Source organism: Telopea speciosissima, chromosome 7, assembly GCF_018873765.1.
Source record: "Telopea speciosissima isolate NSW1024214 ecotype Mountain lineage chromosome 7, Tspe_v1, whole genome shotgun sequence".
NCBI lineage: Eukaryota > Viridiplantae > Streptophyta > Magnoliopsida > Proteales > Proteaceae > Telopea > Telopea speciosissima.
In genome coordinates this window covers 11,045,267-11,073,090 of record NC_057922.1, presented here as the reverse complement: position 1 = coordinate 11,073,090, position 27,824 = coordinate 11,045,267, and the positions used below count along the sequence as shown (strand labels likewise).

The window sequence follows — 27,824 nt, the reverse complement described above, 5'->3', positions numbered from 1 at the left end:
TTTGTAAAAGCGGGTACGGAGGGGGAGTATAATACGATCGCGTGTGCGAACAAGTTATGGTGACTTTAATTTTTAGGAAAAAATTGCTACATTGTCCGTGTTAACACGTACTTTTTTATTCAACTTCTCCCTCCTTCCTGACTTTATAGGTTTTTATGCCATTAGTGTGATGTAAGAGATTCCTCTTATACTAACAACATAGAAAGGAAACCCTCCCCCCATGTATATTTTTTCTTCTTTGGGTGGTATTTGGGCCCTATAATGAACTTTCTTCTCAATTGTCATCCACTCTTCCGTAGTCATTGCAAGAAGGAAGTAGAGAACATGAAAATTGCTCTCCTTTACATGAACATATAGAAGAGAGCTAATTAGGGCTCAATCTCAGCCTCACACAATGAAATCTCAACAATCCTTTACTAGTTTTCATTCTTTTTTTTTTTTTTTTTTTTTCTTTTTTTTATTTTTCTAAAATAATAAAAAAATGAATTCCTACTAGTTTTTTGTTTTTTGTTTTTTTTTTTAATTGGACTTAAACATATTTGTTTTTTCTTCTTATGATCACTATCATGGAAAAATTAAAAAATACAATAAACCTAGCTTGTTCAAATTCCCGAGTCCCGTGTAGACTCCGTTCCATTAAACATGGAGGACTAAGTACGAATAGGTGGGCTTGACTTTTTATATAAATGAACAATCGTCTTCAAGATAAACAAACCACATGAATGAGAGATAGAGAGATAGAGAGATAGAGAGAGAGAGAGCGAGAGAGGGTTGCCGGTTTTGGGCTACCCAATTCTGGCCCGACTGGCCCTAATCCATAACCCAACCCCCAATATAAGGACTATGGTAACTCAAGGCATAAAGATAGCATGGGACAGTACTAAAAGTTGAGCAGAGGAGAGAGAGAGAGAACATAGAGAAACTCAAAAAATGAAAACACAAGCTAGCTAGAGAAGATAGCATGTAGATGCCATCCATCTAGGAGAGGGCTTTCCATGCTGCTAGCATGGGAATGAATCAGCACGTTAACATCAATTAGTAATCCCAAAAAAAAAAGTATCAAACCATATGGATCCCACATTTTTGAAATAGATAAAAAAAAAATGTGTGAAATCCTCATTTTTTGTGAGAGATCATGGGAAAATCTACAAACGGACGGTGCTAAGTGGTGTAAACAAATCACTACTCGTTAGGGTATTACTTGAATGGAGATGGAAATGCAGTGTAAGAAGATCTCGTATGAGTTTGGTTACAAGTTTCACAAACTCGAACGATCTCCTTCATAATCTTCGAATATTTTGTCAAGTTTTTCCATGAAGAAGAATTTCATATAACAAATCCTTGGGAATTGATGAAATCCCACAAAAAACATGAAAATTACTTGGAGAACAAGATTGAAAGTGAGAGAGAGGCTATGATCTCAGTAATAGTATTAGGGTTAATGGGAGGAAAGATTATGTCTTTATATAATTAAACCCCCAACCCCAGCCAATATCCCGATCGAAATAGGGCACAAAGGGGGAGGGGGAGGGGGAGGGGGGGGGGGGGGAAGGTCATTCTAAGTGACCGACCTCCTCAGGTGGGTCGAGCCAAAAACGTGGCTGCCCTCTCGAGTGGGCACCTCGACCGGATTTGCTTAACACGCAGATATTTTCCCATATATTTATTTAGTACTTTGATATATATATATATATATATATATATGGCAAAGGATCCATTGTTTTAAGTTAAATAACAAACAAGAGATGCAGGAATTAAAAACATAATCGAGTGATTATTAGATAGATCCTTATCCTTCGAAAAGCTATTCGGTATATCCAACGGTAATAGATAGTCTTGTTTCTTCAAAAAAAAAAACAAAAAAATTCTAATATTCAAGCGAAACAAGCCTTAGAAAATATTTACATTAAAAATTATGTACTTAATCTATTCAATCATTTTTGGATTGGAGGTAAATCTCTAAACATATGATTTGAATATGAATTTCCGATAGTCGAAGTGCATATTTTCTCCGTTGGATGGGTATAAATGTATAATTACTAAAAATGGTGGGGGAAGCTGTTAGTAATGTGGATAAATGGCCTCATCCATCTTTCTTTTTTTATGAAAGTGTAATCACACAAACCACACACCAATCCTAAAAGGTTAATTGATTTTTAGGATCATGGAATGACGGATATACACAACACACACCACACTCACACAACCGATGTGGGACTAAACCCACACATCTCTTCGTTTTTTTGTTTTTTGTTTTTGATGAAAGTGTAATCACACAAACCACACACCAATCCCAAAAAGTTAACCGACTTTTTGGACCGTGGAATGGCGGATATAGGCCTCATCCATCTTCCCTATAGATTAAGGTCAACAAATGATTGTAACATATATAATAGAGATTTTAGGATGGTGGTTCCTTGTTGTTGGAACGCGGCATTTTTCATCAACAATGGCTCTATTGACTCCTATAAGATCTAGAGTTATGAGAGTTGAAAGGTCAATCCAAAAACACAAATCCAATAATGTAAGTGGGGTCTTAAACAAACTAAAGGTCTCATAATTGAAATATAGGAGATCGAGGAATTAGAAGATAGTCCTTCATTTTATAAGTCGATTTGCAAGTTTTTACCCGCATTGGGTAAGTACGATCGATTTTATTGATAAATCTGATACAATCAACCATGTAAATATCGATCAAGTATCAATATCAGATACCGATGATACGAATACATATCGATATCGATACCTAAATCCATGCATATGATACCTAGAGTCTAAACAAATCCCACAAAAAGCCAAAGGTTTTCTTAGTGATTGCTTGTACATTACAAATAAAGTGATTCCCACATTATCAAAAAAGGATGATTATGGCATGTTGATTTTGTATAACATGAATAGATTTGATTTAATAAAAGATAGTCTGACTTGGAACCGACGATACAATGACATGGTTCACTTGCTTTCCACTTCAGCAAATTGCTTGATTGAGCCTCATTTGGTGGTCTTGCCTTCCACATAATAGAGTTGTGTGATAGATCTTATTTATTATTTTGGGAATCTACTTATCTGTGAGTGTGAGCTCACTTGTTTTGGTTCGAAGTTCCAACTTATCTTCAAACCCACTTTTCTATTAGCAATCATAATCTTCATAATCTTGTATGCTTACCATTTGGGTTATAAATGAATTGGACATAACTGATTCTGTTCATGATGTAATAGTTATAAATTGAAACCGAATCGAATACTATTTGGTTCAAAATTTTCAAACCAACATCGATTCGGATCTGACTGTCCGGTTATTTTGAGCTTCTTTCGTTATCAAGTTTGATTTTAGGTTTGGTAATAGAATTTTTAGGGAGAATGTTCTCTGTGTCGCAGCGCAGGCTGCACTAGGCACATGGGCCTGCCACTCAGAGGGCAGGGTGGTCATTGCGCCCATCCCCATGTATTTGGGCGCAGTCTACGCTGCGGCATAGAGAACAACGCCCCTTAAGTAGGTTTTGGTTTGCATCCGATTCTATAAGTTCTATAATAGTACTAACAAAGATGAAAGTTACAAAATCATTGGGATATCTTTAAAATTTCAAAAAAAAAAAAAAAAAAAAGTTTTGAACCCAAAACCAACAAATTACAATAAAATAACTTAACCATTGAATCAAAGCCCGCCCACTATGAGATATCTAATTGACCTAATACAGCTAGATAGACTCATTTTTGGTCCACTTACAATCCTCTATATATGTTACACAAAAACGTGCCAACCACATGAGTGGCAGATATATGTCCATATTATATTAGTTTTTGGTTTAATTTAAGTACACACATACATAACATGATACCCTGATCTCCAATTACTATGTATGGGTTCATGCATAGAGAACACTAATTCCCTTAGTAGAGCATCTTGTCTCATTTCTATTAGCCTAAATCATTCCATGGTTTGATTATATTAATCGGGGTTGTCTCTTAAGGATTCAATGATGGTTAAGTTAATCAAATAGAGGATCCGATTGGAACTTTACACACTTCTATGGGACCATGTCTGATAGATACCCATCAAACAATATATGGTTGTATTGAAAAGTAAATACAACGAAAAAAACATTTCTTGGGGCTAAAGTTTATATCAATTCCTTAATCCATAACATTCTTTTTTAAGAAAATTTCTATCACTCTCTAATCCCTATACTTACCCTCTATTTGCTTAACTTTTTCTATTCAAAGTTTCTTTTCTGATTCCCTCAAAAAGTAAATTTCTATTTCTCATTCTACACTAGTACTTTAAAATACCTCATTTATACCCCTCTATTTTCATAACTTTGGCTGGTTTCTCATCATTAAAATTAAACCCAATAACTTGAACTACATATCAAGAAAGGGAAATACGCCGGGCAAGAAGACTAACTGACTTTGTCGAGGAGGCGTTGTTATCTTCTTCATTGACTCCACTGCTGCTATTGTTATCTTCATTGATGTCGTGGTAGTCTCCACCTACACAGCTAATGATGCGTGGCGATGTTGAGGATTGATGAAGAAATGTAGGCTGGTTAGAGATGTAGATTGTTCATCTCAGAGACATGGGAGAAGGTAAAGTCGGTTAATCTGGTTCAAATTATTTGGTTTGATTCAAATCTCGTGAATCAATTTAATGGAAAGAGATAAACAAGTTGAGTTATGACAATAGAGGGGTAATTTGGATACTGTAAAGAATCAAGGAAGAAGGATTGATATAAGTTACATATTTTTTGGGGAATCAAAAAAGAAACTTCAAATAGGGGAATTTGAGTAAATAGAGGGCAAAGTGCAAGAGAGCGATAGATATTTTCCCTTAAAGAGTTAACATCACCTCTCTTTTTTTATTACTTTTATTGGAGGAAAAGAGGAAAAGGGCTAAGCCCAAAAACTACACAGGGAGTGTTCAACCCATTTCCTAGTACCCCTTGAAACTAAATTTTTGCTTTAAATCTAAAAAATGAATAATGTTAGTGTTAAGAAAACAATGCCCCGAAGTGGTGATTTGTAAAAGAAAACGAAAATAGAGAAAGCACAACACGCAACACACAGAATTACGTGGTTCACCTCCAAGATGGGAAGCTATATCCACGGTCGAGCAACAAAACAGATTTCACTAACTTTGAAATGTTACAAACCCTCACACACAATCCTCCCTGAGAAAAGAACAATATATAGAGAAGCCCTAACCCAGAAAGTACAAAAAAATCCCCAGACCCATAAATTGCTAAATCGGACATGGTCGGACCAAAACATAACATATTTCGAAAAATATACCTTTGACGGTGATGTATACCCTTTTTCAGCCATCCGAGGTCGTTTGAGACCAAAACGAGCTTTTGAAGATCCTCTAAACCACTTTTTAGATCGAAATCAGACTTCACCAATAACAGTTAGTTCATGCAAGACCTAAATAACTACAATTTTAATTCAGTCGGAACACTCTAGAACTTGCCCTGAATTCAATTAGCTTGCAATGAACCAATCACATATTGTGAAAGAGGTTTAACCCACCTACCTAAATTAAGTTCAAGAATTGACAAGAAATATTAAATTGCTGGACCTGTATAATTGATACACGATAGCTACAAAGAAGATACAACCACATAGAGGAATCTAAAGTCCCATAATTTGTAGTCCCATCTCCCAATTAGATTTATGCACTTGTTCACCATTCACATGGAACACAATTAAACAAAACCACCCCCTAATGACACAGTCGAGCATTGGATCACAAAATTCAAAATTTTAAATTAGAGAATCTATTTCTATCATTCAAAGATTTGGAATTTTGGACTTGTTAAAATGACAAGAAGAAGGGTGAACCATAATGACAAAGCCAAAGATCCTTCTCGGTTCGGGCGGCCAAACACTGGCTTAATTAATTAAACGACCAATTAACAACAATTATAATCATTAACAATAATAAGGCGAACAAAGGAGCACGAATCCATCAATGCTGCATGCCACTTGGCAGTAAGTGTTACCCCGCAAGGGTGAATTCCCGTCAGTGGTCCATGCCACTGGTTTTGGCCCGAGCGGGCTGCCGCGCGTGTTGCTCGAATTGAAGCCTTTTTTTTTTTTGGGTAGAAGAATTGAGGCTGAGGAGCTGAAATAATGCACCTGAAATTAAAAATAGGACGATATTATTTTATTGGGAAAAGAAATACTAACCGGTGTGGGCGTCTACCTGCTGGATACAGTTTGACGTGAAAAGACCTTTGCATCCCTGAACTTTTTCGTCTTTTCAAAAGTGTGGCGGTGTTTTTATACCTCTCTGTATTTTTTAGTTTTCTGTCCGAGATTGTGGACTACGCTAACACTCTTATGTATCTATCTTTCTCCTCCTCAAAACAAAGAGTAAAAATATCTTTTCAAATAGAGAGAAGAGAGACAAACTCATGGGAGTGTTGGCTTGGCCCATAAGCCACACTCCCGGACAGACTATAGAGAACTTTCTCCTATATTGGGGTGCCGTTTCCCAACGTCCCAAGTAAAGAACCATTTGGCATTGAATCCCAAAAGTACATTATTTTAAATGAAACTTTAGCAGTGATTAGTTTTGTGAAGATACAGAACAGAACTAGCCATTACTGGATAAAGACTGTCCTGGTGTGATCACTTTCATGATCACAAGTCACAAGTCACAACTACAAAGATTAGACTTCAATTAAAAAAATAAAAAATAAAAAAACTGAGAAAAATAGAGAGGGGGTGATGTGTGATGATGGTTAAAACATCTTGTTAATTACCTAACCTCAACTTAAATCTTTCACTAAAATAAAAATCAACAAACCAATGATGGTTAAGTGACTATGAAGTTTCTTTGGATCCGTTTGCTTTTTTTAGGTGGGCTGCTTGTGATACACAATAATCAGGATCTATGGAGATTTCTAGAGATTTTTATCAGTTATTGCTGATTTTTTATTGATTACCAATTCAGATTGGAAGTGTTGGTACTGATTCCGATCTCTCAAACCTGGATTAGGAGGAGGATATGAAAAATCTTTCTAACATTGTGATAGGATCCCATATCAGTTTTGTAAGAGATTTGATGTGGATTGATATGGTCTTGAATTTATAATTTTATAAGTCTATTTTAAATACCTATTTCTCTTAAGGTTTGTATCATTAGTATCTTTTGTAAAAACAATAGTGATAATGATTTAAGAAAGATCAAAACTTAACTAAAACACTAGCCAAATGGCCAATCCAAAGTAACCAAGAACTTGATGGTGCTGTATAGGTAACTTTGTCAATGATGGATGTGGGATGAGTCATGTCATTAGATGTACATTTTCCTAAAGATTATAAACATCTTCTATGATCGTACCAAAAAAAAAAAAGTCCTCTATGGTGCTCTGGGCGAAGGTTTTGACTATCTTATTGCCGAGTTTGATTGCAAAGAACTTATCCACCTTATAAACTCCCTTGCAATGGCCCCTCCATTAGCTATCTCCCCGCTTGTTCATGTTATCCAACAATTGGGGAGCTACTTTTTATCTTCCTCTTTTTTGTATGTTTCAAGAGATGTAAACCACATGGCGGATTCTCTTGTCAGGAAGATCTTGTCATGTTCGTGTATGACAATCTGGCTACATTCCACTCTCTGGCTCCTTTAACCTTTGTCAAAAGGATGCCTCGGCTTATTCATGACCAGTTTCTGAATAAATTCTTTCTTCACAGAAAAATAAAAGAAAAATGGATTCCAAAATAGAAGAGTCTTTGGCCTCTTACAAACAAAACCAATTGTTTTATAGAGGTTAGAAACTATTTTAATATTTTTCGTTTAAATATATTTACCAACATATTAGGACATCAAATTCTCGGTTCAACCTTACATATTTGGTGTGGATTGATATAGTCTTGGATTTTAACAACCCCCAACTTTCAAAAAAAAAAATTTTTCTTGGATTACCTCACCTTATAAGTCGACTTTTAAGGGCGAGTTCTCCTAAGTTTCCCATCACATTAGTTTGCCTTTTTATGAGAAAGTGTTTAAATGCCAAATGGTTTCTTAAGAACTCTTAAAATGGTTTAATCTATTTTAACCTTTTAGGTGCTAGAGAATCTTCTAAACAAAGAAACATCTGAAACAGTTACGGGGTCTGTTGCAAAACAGTGTGCGTTCTCATCTCCAAAATAAACCCACGAGGATCATTTAATCTGTGGATTGTGCAACATCTAAAACCGACTAATCTCTTCACTGAAACCGTTTAACTAAAGATTATAAAAAATAAAGACCATTAGTCACTTGCAAAAACAATGTGCGGTGGTTAAACTGTGGGAATAAGGTAGTTGAAACTTGAACGTTATATGCAGAAGATAGAAACCAAATTAGACCCTCAAGGATTAGTTAGATTTAAGAAATTTGATTAGTGGTTACATTAGTTGCTTATGAAAATAAAAATCTCTCTTTGTTTTTTTATTAGGTTACTTTCCCCAAAATAATACCTCATATAATAGAGGTATCGGGTGAAATGGATCGGACATTTTTATGCTTGATAGTTAACAATTTTACCTTCCATTGATATGGGATTGCTCCAGTATCGGTGATTAGGGATACCGATACATATAAGCCTATACGGGATCTTATTATACTTATTGGTATTTGCTTTAGGGTTATTATAATGTGGCCCATTACATGTGCAACTCCTTATAATTGCACATGGCGTTCTCCTAAACAATGAACAATCCCTACTTTATTTTTTATAATCACTTTTTTAAGAATTAACCTCTCCATTAATAAAAAATTAAAAATGTGTCGTATATGGAGAGGCTTTGCTGAAAAATAGAGAAAAGAGAAAGGGCAATTTCGTGATATGAAAATGGCAATCTACGTAATTATCAGAGTAACTGTCACAGGGGTGTTCTCGTGATTTTGCAATAAAACAAGGCCATAATAACAACTAAGCCTGGACGTGGCAGCCCTTTAGGAGAGCCACCAAAAGCTGTTAAAACAAACGGCTAGAAAATTCGTCGTTTTATGCAGCCCACAGGTTTGAAGCCGTTGGATCCGAATCGAGAACCCTAACTCACGTCCGGTTTTAACCTGACAACCATCTGTTGTTTGATTAGGTTAATTGTTTCAGTCCGAAACCAAAGCGGACTCGGGAACCCTAATTTACAGTCGGAGTTCTCTTCTTATCAAAAATCCTATAAATACAGCGGTTGAGGCAATATAAGTTTGACAAAATAGAGATCCAAAGGCTCCTTTGGGAAGAAGTTTCTCCTCCTCTTCTCCGATTTGATCTTCTTTCAGTTTTTTATTTTCAAATTGAAATGACGGTTTCTTCTTCTAGAACCAAATCCAGTGGACCTGTATCTCACGGGTTTCAGAGATCGGTCTCACCTTCTGGGAGGTTTTATTCTTCGTCGACGGCATCTTCGTCGTCGACTGGTTTTGCGTATTCTAGTTCGAGTTTTTCCTCTGGATCTACTGGTTTCTTTCATAGATCAGCTTCTCCGACTCGTGTCAACCTCTATGGATCTGTTTCCTCTTCTCCGTCTGTTCGATTTTCTATCGATCGGTCTATTTCTCCAAGCAGGTCGATTGCGGCTTCTACTCGTGACCAGGTCGTGAAGAAGCATAGTAATCCTATGTCTTCCCCGTCGTGTCCGAGGAGAACGTGTATGTGTTCGCCAACGACACACCCTGGTTCTTTTCGTTGCAGTCTCCACAAAGGATTCAACAGCCATCACCATCATCCTTCTGGATCGTATCCGTCTAATCGATTGAACGCTAGGAGATCTGCAATGACGAATTCGCTGGTTCGGATCGGGACTGTTGAAGGAGAATGGGTAAAGAGGGCTTTGGCTGCTTTGATCCGACCTTCTTCTCATCATCAGAGGAGAAGAGCGGCGTTCCATCCTAGACCTAGCCGGCTTTCTAACATGTCGAAAGTCCAGGACTTGTGATTCTTTGAAGGTTCGTTCATTATGTTTCCTCGAATCCCTCTATACAGAAAATCCTGTATTGTTCGCCAGCGTTTGGGCACTGGCCATGGTAGTCGCCGGAAAGGTCGTTTTTTTCTTTTTTCTTTTGGGGTCTTATGTGGAGAACAAGACGCATCGCGTGGAGCAACCATCTGCAGACCCAATCGTCATTCAGAGGCTTCGTTTTTTTTGTACTCCGGAGACCAATTACCCTGAAAGCAGATAGAGGACCGACGAACTTGTATATACCAATTTGCCGCCACTGATGGCTATTGAAGAGTTTGATCAGAGACCAATTTCATTCATTAAATCTGAAAAATTAAGAAAAATAATTAACCAAAGGATCCATTTAATCTGCTAAAGCTTGCAAAACCAGATATCCGTCATCTGTGGTATCATTTGATATATAAGCAGAGTTCAGTCAGTGAACGATTTGTCATCTGTGTGTGCAGCGTGATGGTTTTTCTCGCATGAACCGTGTATTCGTTTCCGTTGTAGTTGGGCGATATGCGTCATCCGTGAACGGAGTCCGTCTTCGTCGTGAATTGTGTTTTGACCTGCCGGAGTGCGTGTGTACGTCCGTCGTAGTTACGATTACTTTGGTTGCAGTTCCGTGGAGGTATGTTAATTTTATTTATTTATTTATTCTTATTTATTAATTTATCTTTTATTACTATTTTTGTTTGCTTGCTTCGTTTGCAGGTGTGATGGCTTTCTTTGCCCATGATTTGATTTCAGTTCTCCATCACCGGACTTGAACAGATCTTTTACATATGGGACTTGAATTATACCACAATTTGGTTTTGGAAGTAAATAACTAAAGACAATAATTTCCTGGAATTGGTTCTGGAATTAAATAACTAAAGAACTAAAAAATACAAAGAAATAATTGTCAAATTGTGGGAGACAAAAAAGGAAGAAAAGTAATTTCTAAAATTTTGAATAAAACATAAAAAGAATTTTAATTTTAATTGGAAGGGTTGTAGAAGGTAAAGGGGTCTTTTGACTCATGAGATCCATAGAATTACTTCAGAAACAGGAGCAGAATTACTTCATTCCACTTTATTCCGGACTCCGGACTTCTGGTGCCTCGGAGTCGGGTTCCTCGGGGATCGTTAACCGCACTTTCAAAACTTTTACTTTATTTTTTTAGGATTATTTTCAAATGCCCCCTGAAAGTCGCCAACCTTAGTCCCTCCCATAAGACAGAGACGTTAAACGTCTGGCATTTTTTTATATGATTAGACTATTTTGCCCTTGATAAGGTGGAATGATAAAAATGTCCTTACTTTTAAACAATAAAAAAAATCGGTTAGGGTTTTCCTAGGGAAGATGAATTGCAGGTATACTTCAACCCCCATTTTCCTTTGTTCTTCAATCTCTTCCAATCTTCCTTCTCTTCTTCTTCCCTGTGTTCTCTCGCTGCTTCTCCCATCTTCCTTTTCTTCTTCTTCTTCTTCTTTCCTGTGTAATGATTCCTCTTCATTCACAACAGTTGGATCTTCTGCCCTTTCTGGTAGAAGTCACAGTGGATCTTCTACCCACCAGAAGAAACAGTCTCATTCAATGTGTTCTAATCTGAATTCAACTCAAAATGATGGACCCAATAATGTTGTGAAATCAACTAGGGGAAGCAATCTTCAAGAAACTAAAACTGTCACTAAAAATTCTTTGATTGGGCAGCAGGATCTTCTCAGAACTGATCATTTTTTCTGCCAAAATTATTCAGAAATCAAACAAGAGAATGCAGCTAAAAGAAAAGATTCAGATCCCAAGATCATTCCAGAAATGCAGTCACCATCATCTGGGTTAAAAAATTATGAGATCTTACTCCGTCCGAAGGGCAAGATGAAAGTGCCAGATGGTGAACCTGAAAGGAGTGCAGAACAGTTTCATCATCTTAATCTCAATCTTCCCCACCATCCAGGCCGTGTAAAACATAAAAACATTATTCACATTTTGCCCAAAGATTGCTTGTGGAACAGTTCCTCTGGGATCTCCAACCAAGTTGAATTCGCAAAATCAGGTTATGGAAGATCAACAAAAGCAGATCGTAAAAGCTTTTCAGATTGCCTTCGTCACAAAGAGGAGGGTTGTCTTGCAGATATTAATTCTAATGCGCCACATTCATGCCCACTTCCTTGTACAGTCGAAGGCAGGCAAGAGTCAGACATGAAATTGCCTGAATCTTTATGTGCCAAAGGTACAGAAGTTGATGGAAAATCAAGTAAGGAAGATGGGAGAAGCAACGAGAGAACACAGGGAAGAAGAAGAAAGGGAAGATTGGTAGAAATTGAAGAGAAAGGAAAATGGGAGTTGAAGTCTTTTTATTTTTTATTTTTTAAAGGGCATTTTTGTCATTCTAATCTCTTAAGGGCAGAATGGTTCAATCATATATAAAAAATGTCAGACTTTAGAATATAACGTTTTTATCTAACGGGAGGAACTATAGTGATATTTAATTTAAAAAATAAAAGTGCACGTAAAATTAATGAAAGTTCAGATAGACAACTATAAGTTTGGCGATTTTGAGGACGGTATTTTATAACCGTTTAGTCAAAAAACTCGATTTCTACGAGGCTGTTGAGAAGTTGGTCAGGCTTTGGTCAGTGCCGTCACTTTTGTCGCTTTTCATTTCTCTCATTTGTTTGGAGTTCATACATTTCCTGAATTACCTCTACATAGCTAGTTCTTTTTTTTATTAATTGCTCTTTCTCCCTCTAAACGGGGAACGCGGGTACGGAGTGGAGACCGGGTCGAGGAAACCAGGGGCGGCATATGAACTTTCAAGAAAGGCGAGAGTAATAATAAAAAGGGCCAGTTCCCAAACAATTATTAAATGGAATTAGTCGCTATCGAACTATCTACAAACAGCTGTAACATAATCCCTTTATATTTCTAGAGAGTTTGCTGTGCCTTCTTATAATACACAAAAGGAAAAAGGATGGGTAATTGGGTATATTAGCCGTATACCGTAGCCCATATGGTATTAAGATTGCGTACAATTTCTGTATGCTCTACCTAGATGTCTTTACGGTTGATGCGTAAAACAAAACTTATACAGCACATGTGGTTAAGACCTAATTTTGATAACGTCCTATTAAACCAGCATTTCATTTTTCTTTTGAATTAATTAATTGATAATCTATATTATATCAATATAGTTCTAGCCCTAGGTCTAGATCTGCCGTGTTAACCTTCCTCATTGTATAAACCTATTTTGTTACGAATTTAAGTATACGAAAAGACAAAAAAAAAAAAAAAAAAAACTTGGAGCAAGAGATCGTAAGGTAGTAAATGGTTTGGTATCAGGTTTCGATTCGATTTTAGGTAGCGTTGTATCAAACTGTGATGTGGAACCCAATCGGTTCTCAAATTCAATATTCAAATCCAAATTAACATTAGTATTATATGCTATAATATATTAGAAAATATATTATAATATAGTAATATACTAGTATCTAAATTTGGTTCGGTCTCAGTTTTAGAATTCGATTCTTATGCTAGATCCAGACTCATATCTAGTCGTTTCTGAAATACAATACTTAGGGCTAACCGACAATTTTATTCGGTTCGGTTTGACTTATTCAGTTTAGTTTTAATTTTGATTTTTTTATTCTAGTTCACATTTGACACTTTTATTGTTTGGTGGTGTAGTGCCTGCACCATGGCAAGGGTCAATGAGAGTACATGCAAGGTCATCATTATAGATGTGATTATTTATTTTTTACGGGTAGCCTTCTTTTTCTAATTTTTTAATAGAGGAGAAAGTTCTTTTCAATTTAAGGTTATAATGATTTCTTATAATTTTTGGAGGTTAGAAATAGGGGTCTGGTTTCGGCCGGATTGAATCAATTTCAGTCTAGGAATGAGTGAAATCAAATCCAAATCATTACGGAACTTTGGTTTTCGGTCGATTTCGATTTATTTTATTTTTTCAATATCATGTTGATACTAATTTAAATCAAATTATTTTTGGATTTGAACCATAATAAAACCTTATATTCATAACTTTTAATGAGGAAAGATTTGATAAAACACTTTAAATCATCTTTCCCTCAAACAAGTAGAGCAATAAGGAATAGGGAAGTTAATTTGATGTGTTCATGTTGTGATCAAAACAAAGAGAAATAAATTATAAGGGGAAGATAACTAATATTAAAATCAATGGATAAATAAAGTTTGTAATGAAATAATTGTTACAAATAAAATCTTTATTTATCATTGTAAGGAAAAAACCAATATTCAAATCAATAATACATTTTTTATTTATGAGAATAGATAACTAATTTGAGAAGATAACTGATAGCGAAATCGTAAATGAACCCTACTATCAAATCATTCACCTTCCCAACTAATTTTGTACAGTAAACAAAGAGATCAATGGAAGCATTGTCAATTTCCCTAGTAATAACCTCATACTAATTGATTTGTAACAATTCCCTTCACAACTAGAAATCCTACCACTAATATTGAAGTCAATGGATAATCAATTCATTTATTCATAACCTAAGACTAAATAAGTGTTTTATTGGTTTCATTCGGTTTGATTTTCGATTTGGATATCAATCGATTTAGAATGATCCGATTTTTAACTGGTCTCATCACACCCCGGTACTCGCCGGTTTGATTTGGCCGGCTTGGTGATTATGATCAGTATTAGAAAGGAAATTGATTTTTGTAATGCTTTTGAAACCCTAACACTTTGGGCCAAGAACCAGATAGAGACGGAAGTGAGGGAAAGCAGAGAGAGGATGAAGACGGGGAATAGGAAAAGGGGTGTATCCGTGGTGCCACAAGCAGAGCACACGCACACGCACACGCACCACCTCATGGTTCTTATCGGCTTATCTTTAACATAGGATGGACGTTTCGCATGCCAATTGCTACACAAACTGCTGCTTTGATTGATTAATAATCTCCAAAGTCTGTCGGATGGTTGAGACGTCCACGTTAATGAGTTCTCCGTTCACACTCCCATCTCAACCATGATAGTGCGTGTGTGAAAACAAATGAAAATCAACCTAGCGGAAGAGAATCTCGAGCAGAAATAGTTATGAGAGTTTTATGATTTTTGACGATTTTCTATAATCTCTAGATATTTTGAAAAGTTTTTTCATAAAAAATTTCACGTCACAAATACTCGGGAAGAGATGGAATCACACAAAATATATAATGGTAACTTGAAGAATAAGATTGAAAGTGAGAGAGGGAGACTAAAATCACAACAATGGGTCCCATTCATTATATAATCAATCCCCACCTCATTGTAGTGTTCCATTCTATGAATAGGAAACAAAGAGAGAGAGAGAAGAGACCCAAAGGAGAAAAACGCTACCTCCTCAATTCACAGACCCACCCTGGTCCAATCGGCTGCCCCATGGGTGGACGCCAAACCCGAACCAGGTCTGCTCATGTTTGATAAACATCTTGAACAGGGGGGAGATATTGGCTGAGAAGGTAGAGTCAGGTGAAATTTGTGAAGATTCGATCCGATCCGCACCTCAATGAATATTGGGCTTGTAGAAAGCATATATATCATACAAGTCTTTCCAGAAATGGGAAACTATGAAATGGTTGAACGTTAGCTGCTCAAATGGGAAAACAGCATTTGCAGGGTTAATTTGTAGAGATTCCCTTTTATCCCCTCTGTTCAAGACAGCGAAAGGTTGTGGAATTCGGTGGCTCTTTATAAGCTCTTTCAGATAATAGATGGATAGAGATGGACGGATAAAGAGGTAGGCTACCACATGCAGTTATTTAAGAATATTTATTATTTGTGAAGGCAAGGGTGAAGGGTCCCCCCCCCCCCCCACATATGTGTGTGATCCATATATGTTTGGTTGGGTAACCCTATCATGTGAACATGGCGCAAAGGATGAATATAGGGTGGGGACAGTGACATGGCACCGCGTCTTCATGAGTTGGCCTAATTGGTACATGTAATTGTGAGCACCATATATGTGTTCGATGAAGGACTTGCCTAGCTCTATCAGCTTTGGCGTTTATGTTAATTTGTTGAAAAAGGTTGAAATTCTTTGTCAAATAATTTAGGTTTAAATTGGATCAAAACGAAATGCTTCTCCCATGAACATTTCGATCACAATGAAGACTGCATTCTAGTTAGATAAAAGCATCCAAACAAAAAGTTGTAATTTTTTCTCAAAAATGAATGCTGCATGTTCCATCTGAATCATACGTAACAAACACTGCCCTTGTTTTTAATAAAGATAAAACAAAATAAGAGGAAGATCAAAAACCGTCCTGCCTATGCCCTTTTGATGTTTCTCGACAACAATGATGGATTCTACAAGATTACAATGACTAGCTAGGGATCCCTTGTCCTTGAAATAATAGCAAACTTTTCTTAAAAAGTGAGATTAATTTGTCAAAGTAAACCAAAGTATATATTGTGGAACAAGGAGAGTAATGCAGCTATAACTAAAAAAAAAATATTCTCTGCATTGGGGGCACAGGATACATGAATTTTTTTCCTGTCAGGTTTCCTGTCTCATCTGGTTGTCCGGTTCCTCTCATAGGAGGGGCGAAAATGACAACTTAATAACATCCGGACAGTGTGTTTGGATAGGGAGTTAGGTCGTCATTTCTGTCCCTTATAAGAGGAATCGGACAACTATACCAGACAAAGAACCTGACTGGAATAAACATTATCATTACAACTCAAGAGTGTAAACCAAGTGGCTCTTAAATATATTCCAACATAAACCTTGGATTTCTTCTTAATTTTATAGTAAGCCTATTCAAACAATTAATAATAGTACCTTATCTTCTAACCAAACCAATCATACTCTGTCCAATAAATTTGAGTGAACTACAAATCTACAATACTATTGCTAGCTAGCTAGTGTTGACTATTGAGGAGGTGAGATATTAATTAGTAGTGATTGAACTAATAAATGAATGAATGAATTTCGATTATTGACTTTGGCAAGTATTTGACCCTGCAAACCAAGAACCCTCAAGGGTTAAGGTCAAACTCACCTCCCCTAGGAGGAATGGCAATGGTATTTGAAAAATCCAAATTAAATATCTGTTTTGCCGGGTCTTGGAATTTAGCTCGTCTCCAAGGAGGTGTGTGTTCAGGGTGCTGTCAGGGGACATCCAGTGGTTGAGCTATGCCGCACATTTTTCGACGCACGTCTGGGGAATGTTCCCTGCTCCCGGGTCTTGCCTGTGATACTTGTTTCAGACATTCAATTACTTGTAGAACTAGCTAGTGAATAGTGAATACCATGCGTTTGGCAAGATAGATCTGATTGTAAGGAAAATAAAAGGGAATGAAAGTGAAAAGTTTAAAGTCAAGAATTTCGAGGTTTGTTTTGGTGGGTGCCTGGGTGGTGGGGGGTGGGGGGTGGGGGAACCAAAAACCAGATGAGAGTGGTTGAAGTGTTAAAGTGTTGGGCAAGTTGAGGCTATCATCCATCAAGGTCACAGTCATTGCAATAAAGTCCTCACTCTTGACTTGAAGTTGAAGCCTTCAAGGGTTGTTTGTGGGAAGTTTGCTTATAGAAGCTTCACAAACACCTCCTCCTCATGGTCCCCCTCCCCATCTGAAAGAAGATTACATACACCTAAACACAACACCCACATCAATGGAATAGAATTGGCATTATGATATGAAGCTAAAATTTCCTAGTCCTATTAGGCTTGGAGTTAGGGTTAGTAATGGAACCTTCTCACCTACTTGGCTTTTTGAAAACTCATTCTCATTGTCATTATTATTCTCTTAATTTCCTTGTTGAAGCTCCCAAGATATTTCTTCCTCTGTAGTCACCACGGAAACGAAATGAGATATTTATTTGAATTCGACTCCGTTTGATTTTAAGGAAAATGAGAATTTCAAACCTAGAAAACAAGTTTCTATAATCCTTACCTTAAGTTACCTTATATGATTATAGGCAGAAAGATCACTACCTATGTGTGTGCGGTGCATTGTCCTTGCGCCCAAACACAAGGGCATGCAAAATGATCGACGTGCCCCCATGGGTAAACGGAAATTCTCAGGAGCACGACAGTCATTCCACATGCCCCTATGTCTGGGCACAGGAGCAGCACACGCGCCCGTGTAGTGTTCTCTTGCCCAAGATTATATCATTAATTCTAATTCATTCAAAATTTGGTTATAAAAGTACACTTTACTTTGCATCCAAATCTCTTAGATTTAAAAATAAAAAATAATTTTTTTAAAAAAAATATCATTACTTAATATACCCTTTAACCAAACAAAGCCGAAGGAATAGCTCCTTTACCTTGAGCAAGGAAAACCACCCTTGTGGTACTTTACCATATAGACCATAAATAAAGGGTAAAGCTGTTTGTAATCAACTGGGTTACTATACATTTTTGTAATCAGACTTATTTGTTCACCCCACATTGCTTATCAATTTTTGAGATAAGGGCTCTTTTGTAATTTTCCGTCTTTCCTCTCCCTCTCCCCTCCTTCTCCATCTCCATCTCCCCTCTCTCTCTCTCGTACCTCAGTCCTATATATGCATTTTCATGGCCAATTTCAAAATGGATATTGAAAGAAAATAACATTATTTGGAATCGGGTGGCTTATTTTGCTGATTTGAATTCATTTTTTAAATCCAAACTGTTTACTGGCATAAGCCAATAAGAAAATTTTCACATACACATTTATACACCCAAGACCAGACCTAATAACCCAAAGAGGTATGTATCCATAAACCAATAACCAGGGTTGCATGTTTGGCCCAGCAAGCCAGGCCCTGAGCCCAGCAGGGCCTGGGTTGGGCTTTACAGCCTGCAGGGCAGGCCAGGGATGAGATTCCTAGGCCCAGGCCAGAGTCGAGCTGCGTTAGGGCTGAGGCCTTGGGTTGAACCCATCCTGGCCCTGTATATAAATTTTTCACATTATAATATAATTGTAAATCAAAATAAAAATAACATACGTGCCTTGGGATATATAACTTTATTTATATGCGTCACATTCTCGATTCCTTCTCTTAACTTTTCATTATTAGATGAAAATTTTCCTTTTTTTTTTTTTTTTCAAGGGAGGAGAAAAGCGTTAGAAAATGGATTCGTTTTTTATCGCATATTAGAATTTAAGAAGAAAAAATATACAGAATTAAGAGTCTATCAACAAGATGGATAGACTCGAAGTTGGTTGTTAATCCCAAAGAGACAGTGACAGTTAGTCATGAGTTCAACTCTCCTTGGGCCTATCTATCTATTCACAAAAAATGTTATTGGACTAACAAAATAGTCTAAATGACAAAAATAGGGCCAAGCTCAGTCTTCCTTGAGCCCGACAGCAACTGGATACTGTAACCATGATCCCACGCTATAGTAGTGAAAGACATACCAATTAAATAGCAATTTTGAACAAATCATTCAGCACCTTCCCTTCCTCCTCCTGTCCATAGAATTAATTGGTCAGCAAGAACAATATATGGATTTAGTGATGTCTCGGGTTGTTATTAATAAAGAGAAATGGATATATGTTTGAATTCTTGAAGTTAGGGGAGTGTTTGTTATATCTTGTTTTACATCTTGATTAATGATTATGGGACTGTTTTGAGTAGTTTAATTTTAGTTCCATGTTTTGAAGTAGAAAGAGAAATATATACCATGGTTTAGTACTACATCTATTTTTTTTTTTTGGGTGAATACTACTACATCTATTTTACTTACCCATGCATGCTAGAATATGTTGGGTATCATGATTCTTGAATGCAAAGGGCAGGGCTGCTGCCACACATGTTTAATATCATGATTAATGGAGGACTATTTTGTACTAGCTAGTGGCTGGAAAATTTTAAGGAAGGCTGCTCATAGCCTATTTTGGGTTTTCTGAAACCAAATTGCTAATAGCATGACTGATGATTTCTTTGTGTATGCTCGTCATCACTATATATATCCATGATTACAAAAAAAAAAACAACCTTTATGACCCAAAGCCTTGTATACTACTCTATACTCCCCTCATTATACTTTCTCAAAACAGGAAGTGGCAAAACAGAGACCACTATTATGATCAAAGATATCCGGAGGACCACCTTCATTCGGGACAAACAGAAACCCTCTCTTAATGGTGCCAAGTTCTCCTACTACTTGGTCCCTTCTGAGATGGAAGATGTGCCAAGCAGATTGACTCTTGGTAGTGATGTTGTCGTTTCAGGTGATGGTGCCGTCTCCACTCGTTTGGTGACAAAGAATCCAGTTACAAAGAATCCGATGTAGTATGTAACCAAATTCTTTGTCACCAAAAGAGTGGAGACGACACCATCACCCGAAACGACACCATCACTATCAAAATTCAATGTGTTTGGCACATCTTCCATCTCAAAAGAGGGAGAACTTGGCACCATTAAGAGAAGGTTTCAGTTGTGAAATCAGTGATAGCCGACCCCCTCCCTCCATAGTCAACTAGACCATTTAATCGCTCATCGAAATCGTCTTCGCCACCGTTGTTGTGTCCACAACCAAAGATTTTGTCTGGGAAGGGGACTGGTGAATGTCTCATTAGCAAGAACGGCATTAGTGAAAGATCCGTCCGCATATTGGTAACTGTACCCACAAGCTTCCTTTTTATGAGAACATTATTGTTTGCAGTTCAATAAGAATTACTAAAGAAGAAATATAGAAAGAGAGATGAAGAGTCACAGATATAATGTGGTTCATGCTTCTGTAGAAGCACTACATCCACGGTGAAACAGTTCTCCTTATTTTCTTATTGATTTTTGGAACAAAGACACAATATATATGAGAAGAAAACAAAAGAGGGAAGAAAAGGAAATGGATACAAATTTGACTGTTGTGACTCAACTCACACAAGCTGGACTGATGAACTTCCCAAGAAGCCAAGCTGGATTTCTCAGCTTCCTAATACACGCCAACAATTATATTATTGACGTTCATACTCGTCTAGTAGATAACATCGTTCTGATTCGCATGATAAGTCTCGATAGGTTGATGATTTGGTAGGATCTAATAGAGGAGCTACTTGCAGCTCTTGTCATAGTCTTCTTCTCTGTTTACTTTGGTTCCACATTTTCCGTAGTTGAAGCCGGTGATAATGGTGGGTCCAGTGTTTATCCACCGGGATTCAATGCTCTCTCCATTCTATGACCCATCCTTGACTTATTTTGAGCGTCTGGAGAATGCGTTCCGTGGATCAATGTCTCGTGCCAATAATATCAAACAGTCTACAATCGTCTCTCCTCGACCCAAAATTTCGTCGCCTGTGTACCCTACTGATGCTTCATACCTCATGATAATACCATTTGGTACTCCACCATTGGAGAGACTTGCAACTGTTTATACAGGTAGTGATCTAATTTGGATTCAATGTGAGCCTTGCCCACAATTTGGATCCCCTATTGTCGAGCTGTCGAGCTGTCCAGCAGGAGCATGCTGCCCAGACACGCTGCTGCACACAATGACCACCTTACCCCCACTCAGACAAGGCGTTTGGGCAGGGGTAAGGCGGACATTGCGCATAACATTGTGTCTAGGTAGCACGGTCCTGCCAGGCAGCTCAGCAGTAGAGGATTCAAATTGTGAGCAAGACTTGCATTGAATCCAAATTAAATCACTAACCGTATCAACAGTTGCGAGTCTCTCCACTGGTGGAGTACCAAATGATATTATCATGAGGTATTAAGCACCAGTAGGGTAAACTGGCGACGAAATTTCAGGTGGAAGAGAGATGATTGCAAACTGTTTGATATTATTGGCACGAGACACTGATCGACGGTACGCATTCTCCAGGCGTTCAAAATAAGTCAAAGATGGGTCATAGAATGGAGAGAGCATTGCATCCCGGTGGATAATATGGACACTGAACCCACCATTATCACCGGCTTCAACTACAGAAAATGTGGAAACAAGGTAAACAGAGAAGAAGACTATGACAAGAGCTGCAGGTAATGGTGAGCAAGAACTAAAAGCAAACGCCATGATTCTATCGAGTGTAAAGCGAGATGTGAGAACTGCAGAGTTCTTCCTGCTCTGTATTTAGAGAGAAAGGTGAGCGGAGAATCTTTACAGCTGTTCAGATATGATAGAGTACAAGACGATTTGGAAGGTACAGAGGGATTTTAATTTGTTTCTCGGAATTCTGTTTCAGCAAACCAAGCTGATGAGTTGTTGTTTCCAGTCTCTCTCAATGCAGCATTACCAATTTGAAAGTTTGGGAATAAAGGTAATTTTCGTAATGTGTGAATCACCTAATTCCTGTTGATATTACACGAGTGTCAGGCCTTGTAGTACAGGGGTAAAAGAGATACAAAAAGAGAGAATCATGCTATATATACAGGTTGTTACACAAAGAGAATATTTGGTATGCTAACAAAATCACAAATATCAGAGGTTGTTATTATCACAATTCTTCTAATTAATGGTAAGTGGAAGTCCCTTTTGTCCGATCATCATATTCTGTTTGTCATGATCTCAATGTGTTACCCTATCGTATTAATGCTAAGGTCTGAATTCTGTTCCAACAAGCCAAGCTGTTGAGTTGTTTCTAGTCGGTTTCGATATATCACCAATTCTTCAGTCCAATGGAAAATGGACATCCCTAATTTTGTTCTTCATAATTATAAGAGGCTAGCGGCCTGCCCAACCTCCTCCTCCTACCCTTTTTATACATATGAGAGTAACTCTTTCACATGGTTGGATTCTCAAAATTATCCACCCACATGGGTAGATGATGTGACCATTGAATAGAGATGGCATGGTCTAGCTGGAATGGATTACCCACTTTTCAAATTTCCATAAACTCATGTTCAAATTTTTGTTCTCATCTAGTGTATGATGTGGCAGTTTAATTAATTATTTGAAATTTTGAATATTTCAACACAACATACCACAAAAGGATTGTAGTTTTCATCAATCTGAGCATCATAATATAATTGTTATTAGCTCAAAAAGGGTTACTAAAAAGGAAGAAAAAAAGAATCAACCCGAGATTCATGAAAGCAAACATGAAAAAATTTCATTAAGAAAAAGGAAGAAGAAATATCTTGTAAACCCCCCCCCCCCCCCCAACTATGACCCGTTTTCTTAATGCACCCAATTTTTCAAATAATTACTTGACACCCCTTGAAACTTGATGGTGTTAGTTTACTGGTAGAGGTTGAATTGGAAAAGTCCATTTTACCCTTGTCATCTTTTCAATTGAAACTTATGAAATAAAAAATAACCAAGTTACCCTTTCAATGTTTTACCTAAAATAATCCCTAAAAACCCAGATCGATTCTTAGCATCGTTTGAGAAGAAGCTTGGCTGCTCCATCTCCATCACCAATGATAAGAGAGAGTGAAAAAGCCGACTAAAAGTTGGCTCTGGTTTGATTCCAAAACGGCTAATACTACAAAAGATAACCAACAAGCAGCCCAAGACAAAACTTGTAGCAGAAAATCAGAGCCTCAGATGAAGCCAATAACCAATTCGAGTAGGGCTTAGATGTAGCAGAAAATAAATTGCAGAATTTATAAATCTGCAAACATCACTATCAAAGGGTAGTTTAGGCATTACAACAAAATTAACCGATGACATCATCACTAAACTAACGGACATGACCTACTTGAAAGAAATGGGCAGGGGGTGTTCAAGTAATTGTTTGAAAATTTGGATATTTTAACAAAATGGTAATTGTCTAGGGGGTGTACTAGTAAGTTTTCCTTTTAACATCTATTTCTTGAGTGGGTGCCATATTTATAAATTAAAGAGTGTTTATTAGGAAACACAGCAGGAAAAGTATGTTTATTTCTCTAATCGTACATCGTACTAACCATACGACGAGAGAAGTTGGTAGGCCATTTTCATCATTTCCTGGTTGTCATAATTCACTTTCACCAAAACAAGCTGTTGAGTTGTTTCCAGTCTCTATCAGTGCATTACCAATTCTTATAATGGAAAATTGTAATCCCTTTTGTTCTTTGTAATGGCTAATGGTAAATGGACGTCCTTTTTCTCCGAGAGAGCTAACAACTAATGGAACTCTTTCACATGGTTAGGTTATCAAAATGATACACCCACATGATATGTCACATGGGTAGATGATGTGACCATTATTTCACCGCTTGAAAAACTATGTCTAACTGAAATTTGACATGTGAGTAGAGACCTTAGGCTCCTCTTCTCCTTCCTATAAATAGAGTGGTCTCCTTGTTTAGTAGACAAATACCAATTGAGCATCTTGAGTTATGTTCTCTCTCCCCTGTCACGGGTAGTCCCTCGAGCTCTCAGAGTCCTGAACCTTTGGAGAAGCTCTAAAATTTAGAGGGAATCCTACAATATCCTGGTGAAGGAAGATTCCCCAAAAAAAAATAAAAATAAAGTACTGAAGTTCTTCTAAAATTCAATATCTCATCCGAATACTGTAGAAGTACCGGATTTCCACAAAATTGCCCTAATAAACCCTTTTTCTGGCACCAAAAATGTATTTTTCTCTCTCATCCCTTTTGTCCATATTTACTAAGTTATATACCTAGATCAATAATATGTAGCCACTTTGTCTATTTGAGCACCCGGGTTAGGGTTTTTTGCCCTAACCCAAGCCCTTATTACAATTTATTGAGATATGTCATGTAATTACCATATATGTTATTGTCATGTTATATTAGTATACTACATACATGTATGTGTATTTCAAAATTGTATTTGTAACCTATGTAGGTCACAAAAGTGTTGTAATCTATTTTCTTATTCCTTTATTACCCATTATGAGAATCTCATTATTGGATAAGAGGATGACAGAAATATAATTGTATATTTAATATGGAACAATTTGTGAGGCCCACCACTTATGTAAGTAATTGCTTTAATAAGAGTATAAATGAGATTACAGTTGTAACACCCCGTTTATCATAAACACTTATATTTTTTTAGGGAGAACGATCTCTGTGCCATAGCACAGGCTGCCCCAGGCACATGAGCCTGTCACTTACGGGGTTAGGGTGGCCATTGCACCCACCCCCATGTGCCTAGGCACATCCTGCATTGTGGCACAAGAACAGTATCCCATTATTTTAATTTTATTGCCAACGGGTACATCCCGAGAATTAGAGTCACGTCCATGCTTGATGTTTATGTATTAAATCCTAGCACTTTTTGAGAATTTTTGTTCCTAGCTAATTTGTGGGCCCCACTTGTGACTTGGATGACACATGTCATCGTGGGTTATGTATCAAATCCTAACGATTTTTGAGAATTTTTGTTCCTAGCTAATTTGTGGGCCCCACTTGTGACTTGGATGACACATGTCATCGTGGGTTATGTATCAAATCCTAACGATTTTTGAGAATTTTTGTTCCTAGCTAATTTGTGGGCCCCACTTGGTTACTTAGATGACACATTTCATCGTAGGAGATGGGGACATCCTAAGTGACGATTACATGTGTGCCAAGTGGAAGAAGGGAGGATGTGAGGTGGATGCCTATGTGGTGGTGAATCTGCCATGTGGAAGGCAAGATTCCAAATAGAGGGTGGATAATGGGTTTGAGTAATTAGTAAAAATATAATTAGTCAAAGGCTAAGACTGTAACTTCTCTAATTAATCGTACCACGGTCAAAGTGTGAAATGGATGCCTATTGGTGGATTAGAGTGGCAAGGTAAGATTAGGAAGGGGTAAATGAGTATCTTCACCTTGGTCAAAAGACCTTAGGGAAAGCTCAGTCAAGGTGAGGGTAAATTAGTAACCTGACATTGGTAACGGAGTAGAACCATAATTAAGGAAGGCAAGCGTGTACCGAAGAAAATATATCTTATTAGTTAATGAAGGAGTAGGGATAAACGGATTGAATTCGGTCGGATAGTAGCACTATCATATTGCTACTATCATATTCGTATCTGATTATATTCGGACGGATTCGGATTATATTCTATTAGTTTCAGATGGATACGGATTTTTGACTATCCGTTGACATCTTTATTGTTTTCCTGATGAGGGTTAATGTTAAGACTTGACTCTTCTTAGTTTTCAATTTACTAACGTTTTTTAGTTTTGATTTTATCTTGTATTTATTTTAATAGATATGTAATTTCATGTATCACATTACATAAAACAATATATAAATATAGGCAAAAGGTTTTCTGGTCGGCAGTGCAGATAAGGGAATCCATGGTCGGGAGTAATCTGATCCGTGTAAATGGTATCATTAAATCTCGTTCGTTAATTGATTTTTTAAACATCATACGGCATACGCTTTGTTTTTTTCTTTTGTATACTACGGTGTATATGATCCCAAATACGCTCTCTCTCTCTCTCTCTCCTGTCGAACGCTTGGTTCTCGGTTGGGCCTACTCTCGACTCCCAGATTTCGAACCCCAATCTCTCTTATTCTTCTCTACGCGTTCTCTCACCTGTACCAGAGAGCAATCTAGATGCTGTAGATGGTTTCTGGTGATGGCGAAACTAGAGGGAAAACGGTCGTATTTTTGTTGAATAGTCGGCGGAGTATAGAAGAGAGAGATGAATCACAGTGCCGCTATCTTAATTGCCTAGCCCCCAATCTTGCTGCCTTACACTCTCATTAGCAATTTGCAGAACTTGAGGATGAATAGGTATCCTGCCTCTGCGCTCTCTGTCTCTCACCTTTCATCTTCTCTTATTCTCTCTTTTCCTTTCTAAATGCAGTGGGTTAGGAATATCACTCTTTTTTTGGGGGGGGGGGGGGTTAAGAATTAGGAATATCTCTACATTCATTCATAAAGACAAAAGTTCACTTATTGTATGGATTACTCAAATATCTAAATACCCTATACATCCATACATATCTGTGGATTTGTCGTTCTGAATTTTTAAAATTTTTGCACATGATAATATCCAAATGTATTTGTATGTGTTTGTACAGGTCATGTTAGTGCCCAATGCCTGAAAAATCGAAATGAACTTGTTGGCAGTCTATCCCAATTTAGCTGCAGTAATTTACTTCTTGCTGATATTGACTTGGGATGTCACCAACTTTTCTTCCCCTATCAAATAGAAGTTTTTTTGCAGATATGGTAGGACCTCTAGTTGAGATAGAGTGTCCAACTTGGCAATGATACAATGGTGTTGAAGGTTGATTTGTTGTTTATAAGTTTGTTTTGCAGATCTTCTTTATAACTTAGTGATGCTCATAGTAATTGATTTATTGCATTTGGACAAAGACCCCAAAAAAACACCCTTTTTCCTTGGTATGCTGGTTTTGTATCATATTGAATTTGAATATGGAATCTTGGGTGTTCTTATCAATTGTCGCAGAATGGTTACAGGAAACCAATGTTGTGCTTAGGAAACTCTTGCATAAACTCTAAGATAGAAGGGTTTTCTACTTTTTCTTTATGATAGGTAGAAGTTAGATTCAATATGCCTAAAGTGATTCTCTGCAAAATTGGGAAAAGTATGGGTCCTTGCAAAGGAGAAGCAGAAGAGTGAGGATTTGTTGAAAGATTCTAGTATTCCAAAAAGGAAAAAAGATTAGTTGGAGGTAAAATTTTTTCATTAAAATGACTTGTGTAGGTGATGAGTATTCAGATGATTTCTATAGCATTGCAAATGTTGCAAATCAGTTATTTCCTTCAGGTTGCAAAACATTGGATTGATGGAAAACAGATATGCAAAGGTGAAAATGCACATATTGTTGTTAAGAGTTTCTTGCCCTATCAAAGATGCTTCTGTTTGTTACTTTTTGGAGAGCTTCATTAGTTCTTTTTCTTTTTAATCTGACAGCCTTGTTGTTCAGAGATTGGCTAAAGCTTTCATGGCTACTGCTGCCGGATCTGCCTCTATCTCTTTCAACTCTGCCACGGTTGTGGCCAAATCTGCCCTTTCCGGTGGTCGAACTGGTCAGAGGATTGTGCAGTTTCTGCAATGGCATAATCCGAAATATAAGAACATATT

At 37.3% G+C, this 27,824-nt stretch overlaps 1 protein-coding gene across 1 annotated transcript; it reads left to right on the top strand.

The window, feature by feature from the left end:
* The first annotated feature begins 9,269 nt into the window (after positions 1-9,269).
* Positions 9,270-9,969, top strand: LOC122669021. Its single transcript, XM_043865632.1, has one exon. The coding sequence runs from the start codon at positions 9,295-9,297 to the stop codon at positions 9,928-9,930; it is 636 nt and encodes a 211-aa protein (XP_043721567.1). The 5' UTR covers positions 9,270-9,294; the 3' UTR covers positions 9,931-9,969.
* Positions 9,970-27,824: the final 17,855 nt, after the last annotated feature.

Bases quoted from the DNA above. Each gene is read 5' to 3' on its own strand.
- LOC122669021 (XM_043865632.1), top strand. From the start codon at position 9,295: ATGACGGTTTCTTCTTCTAGAACCAAATCCAGTGGACCTGTATCTCAC.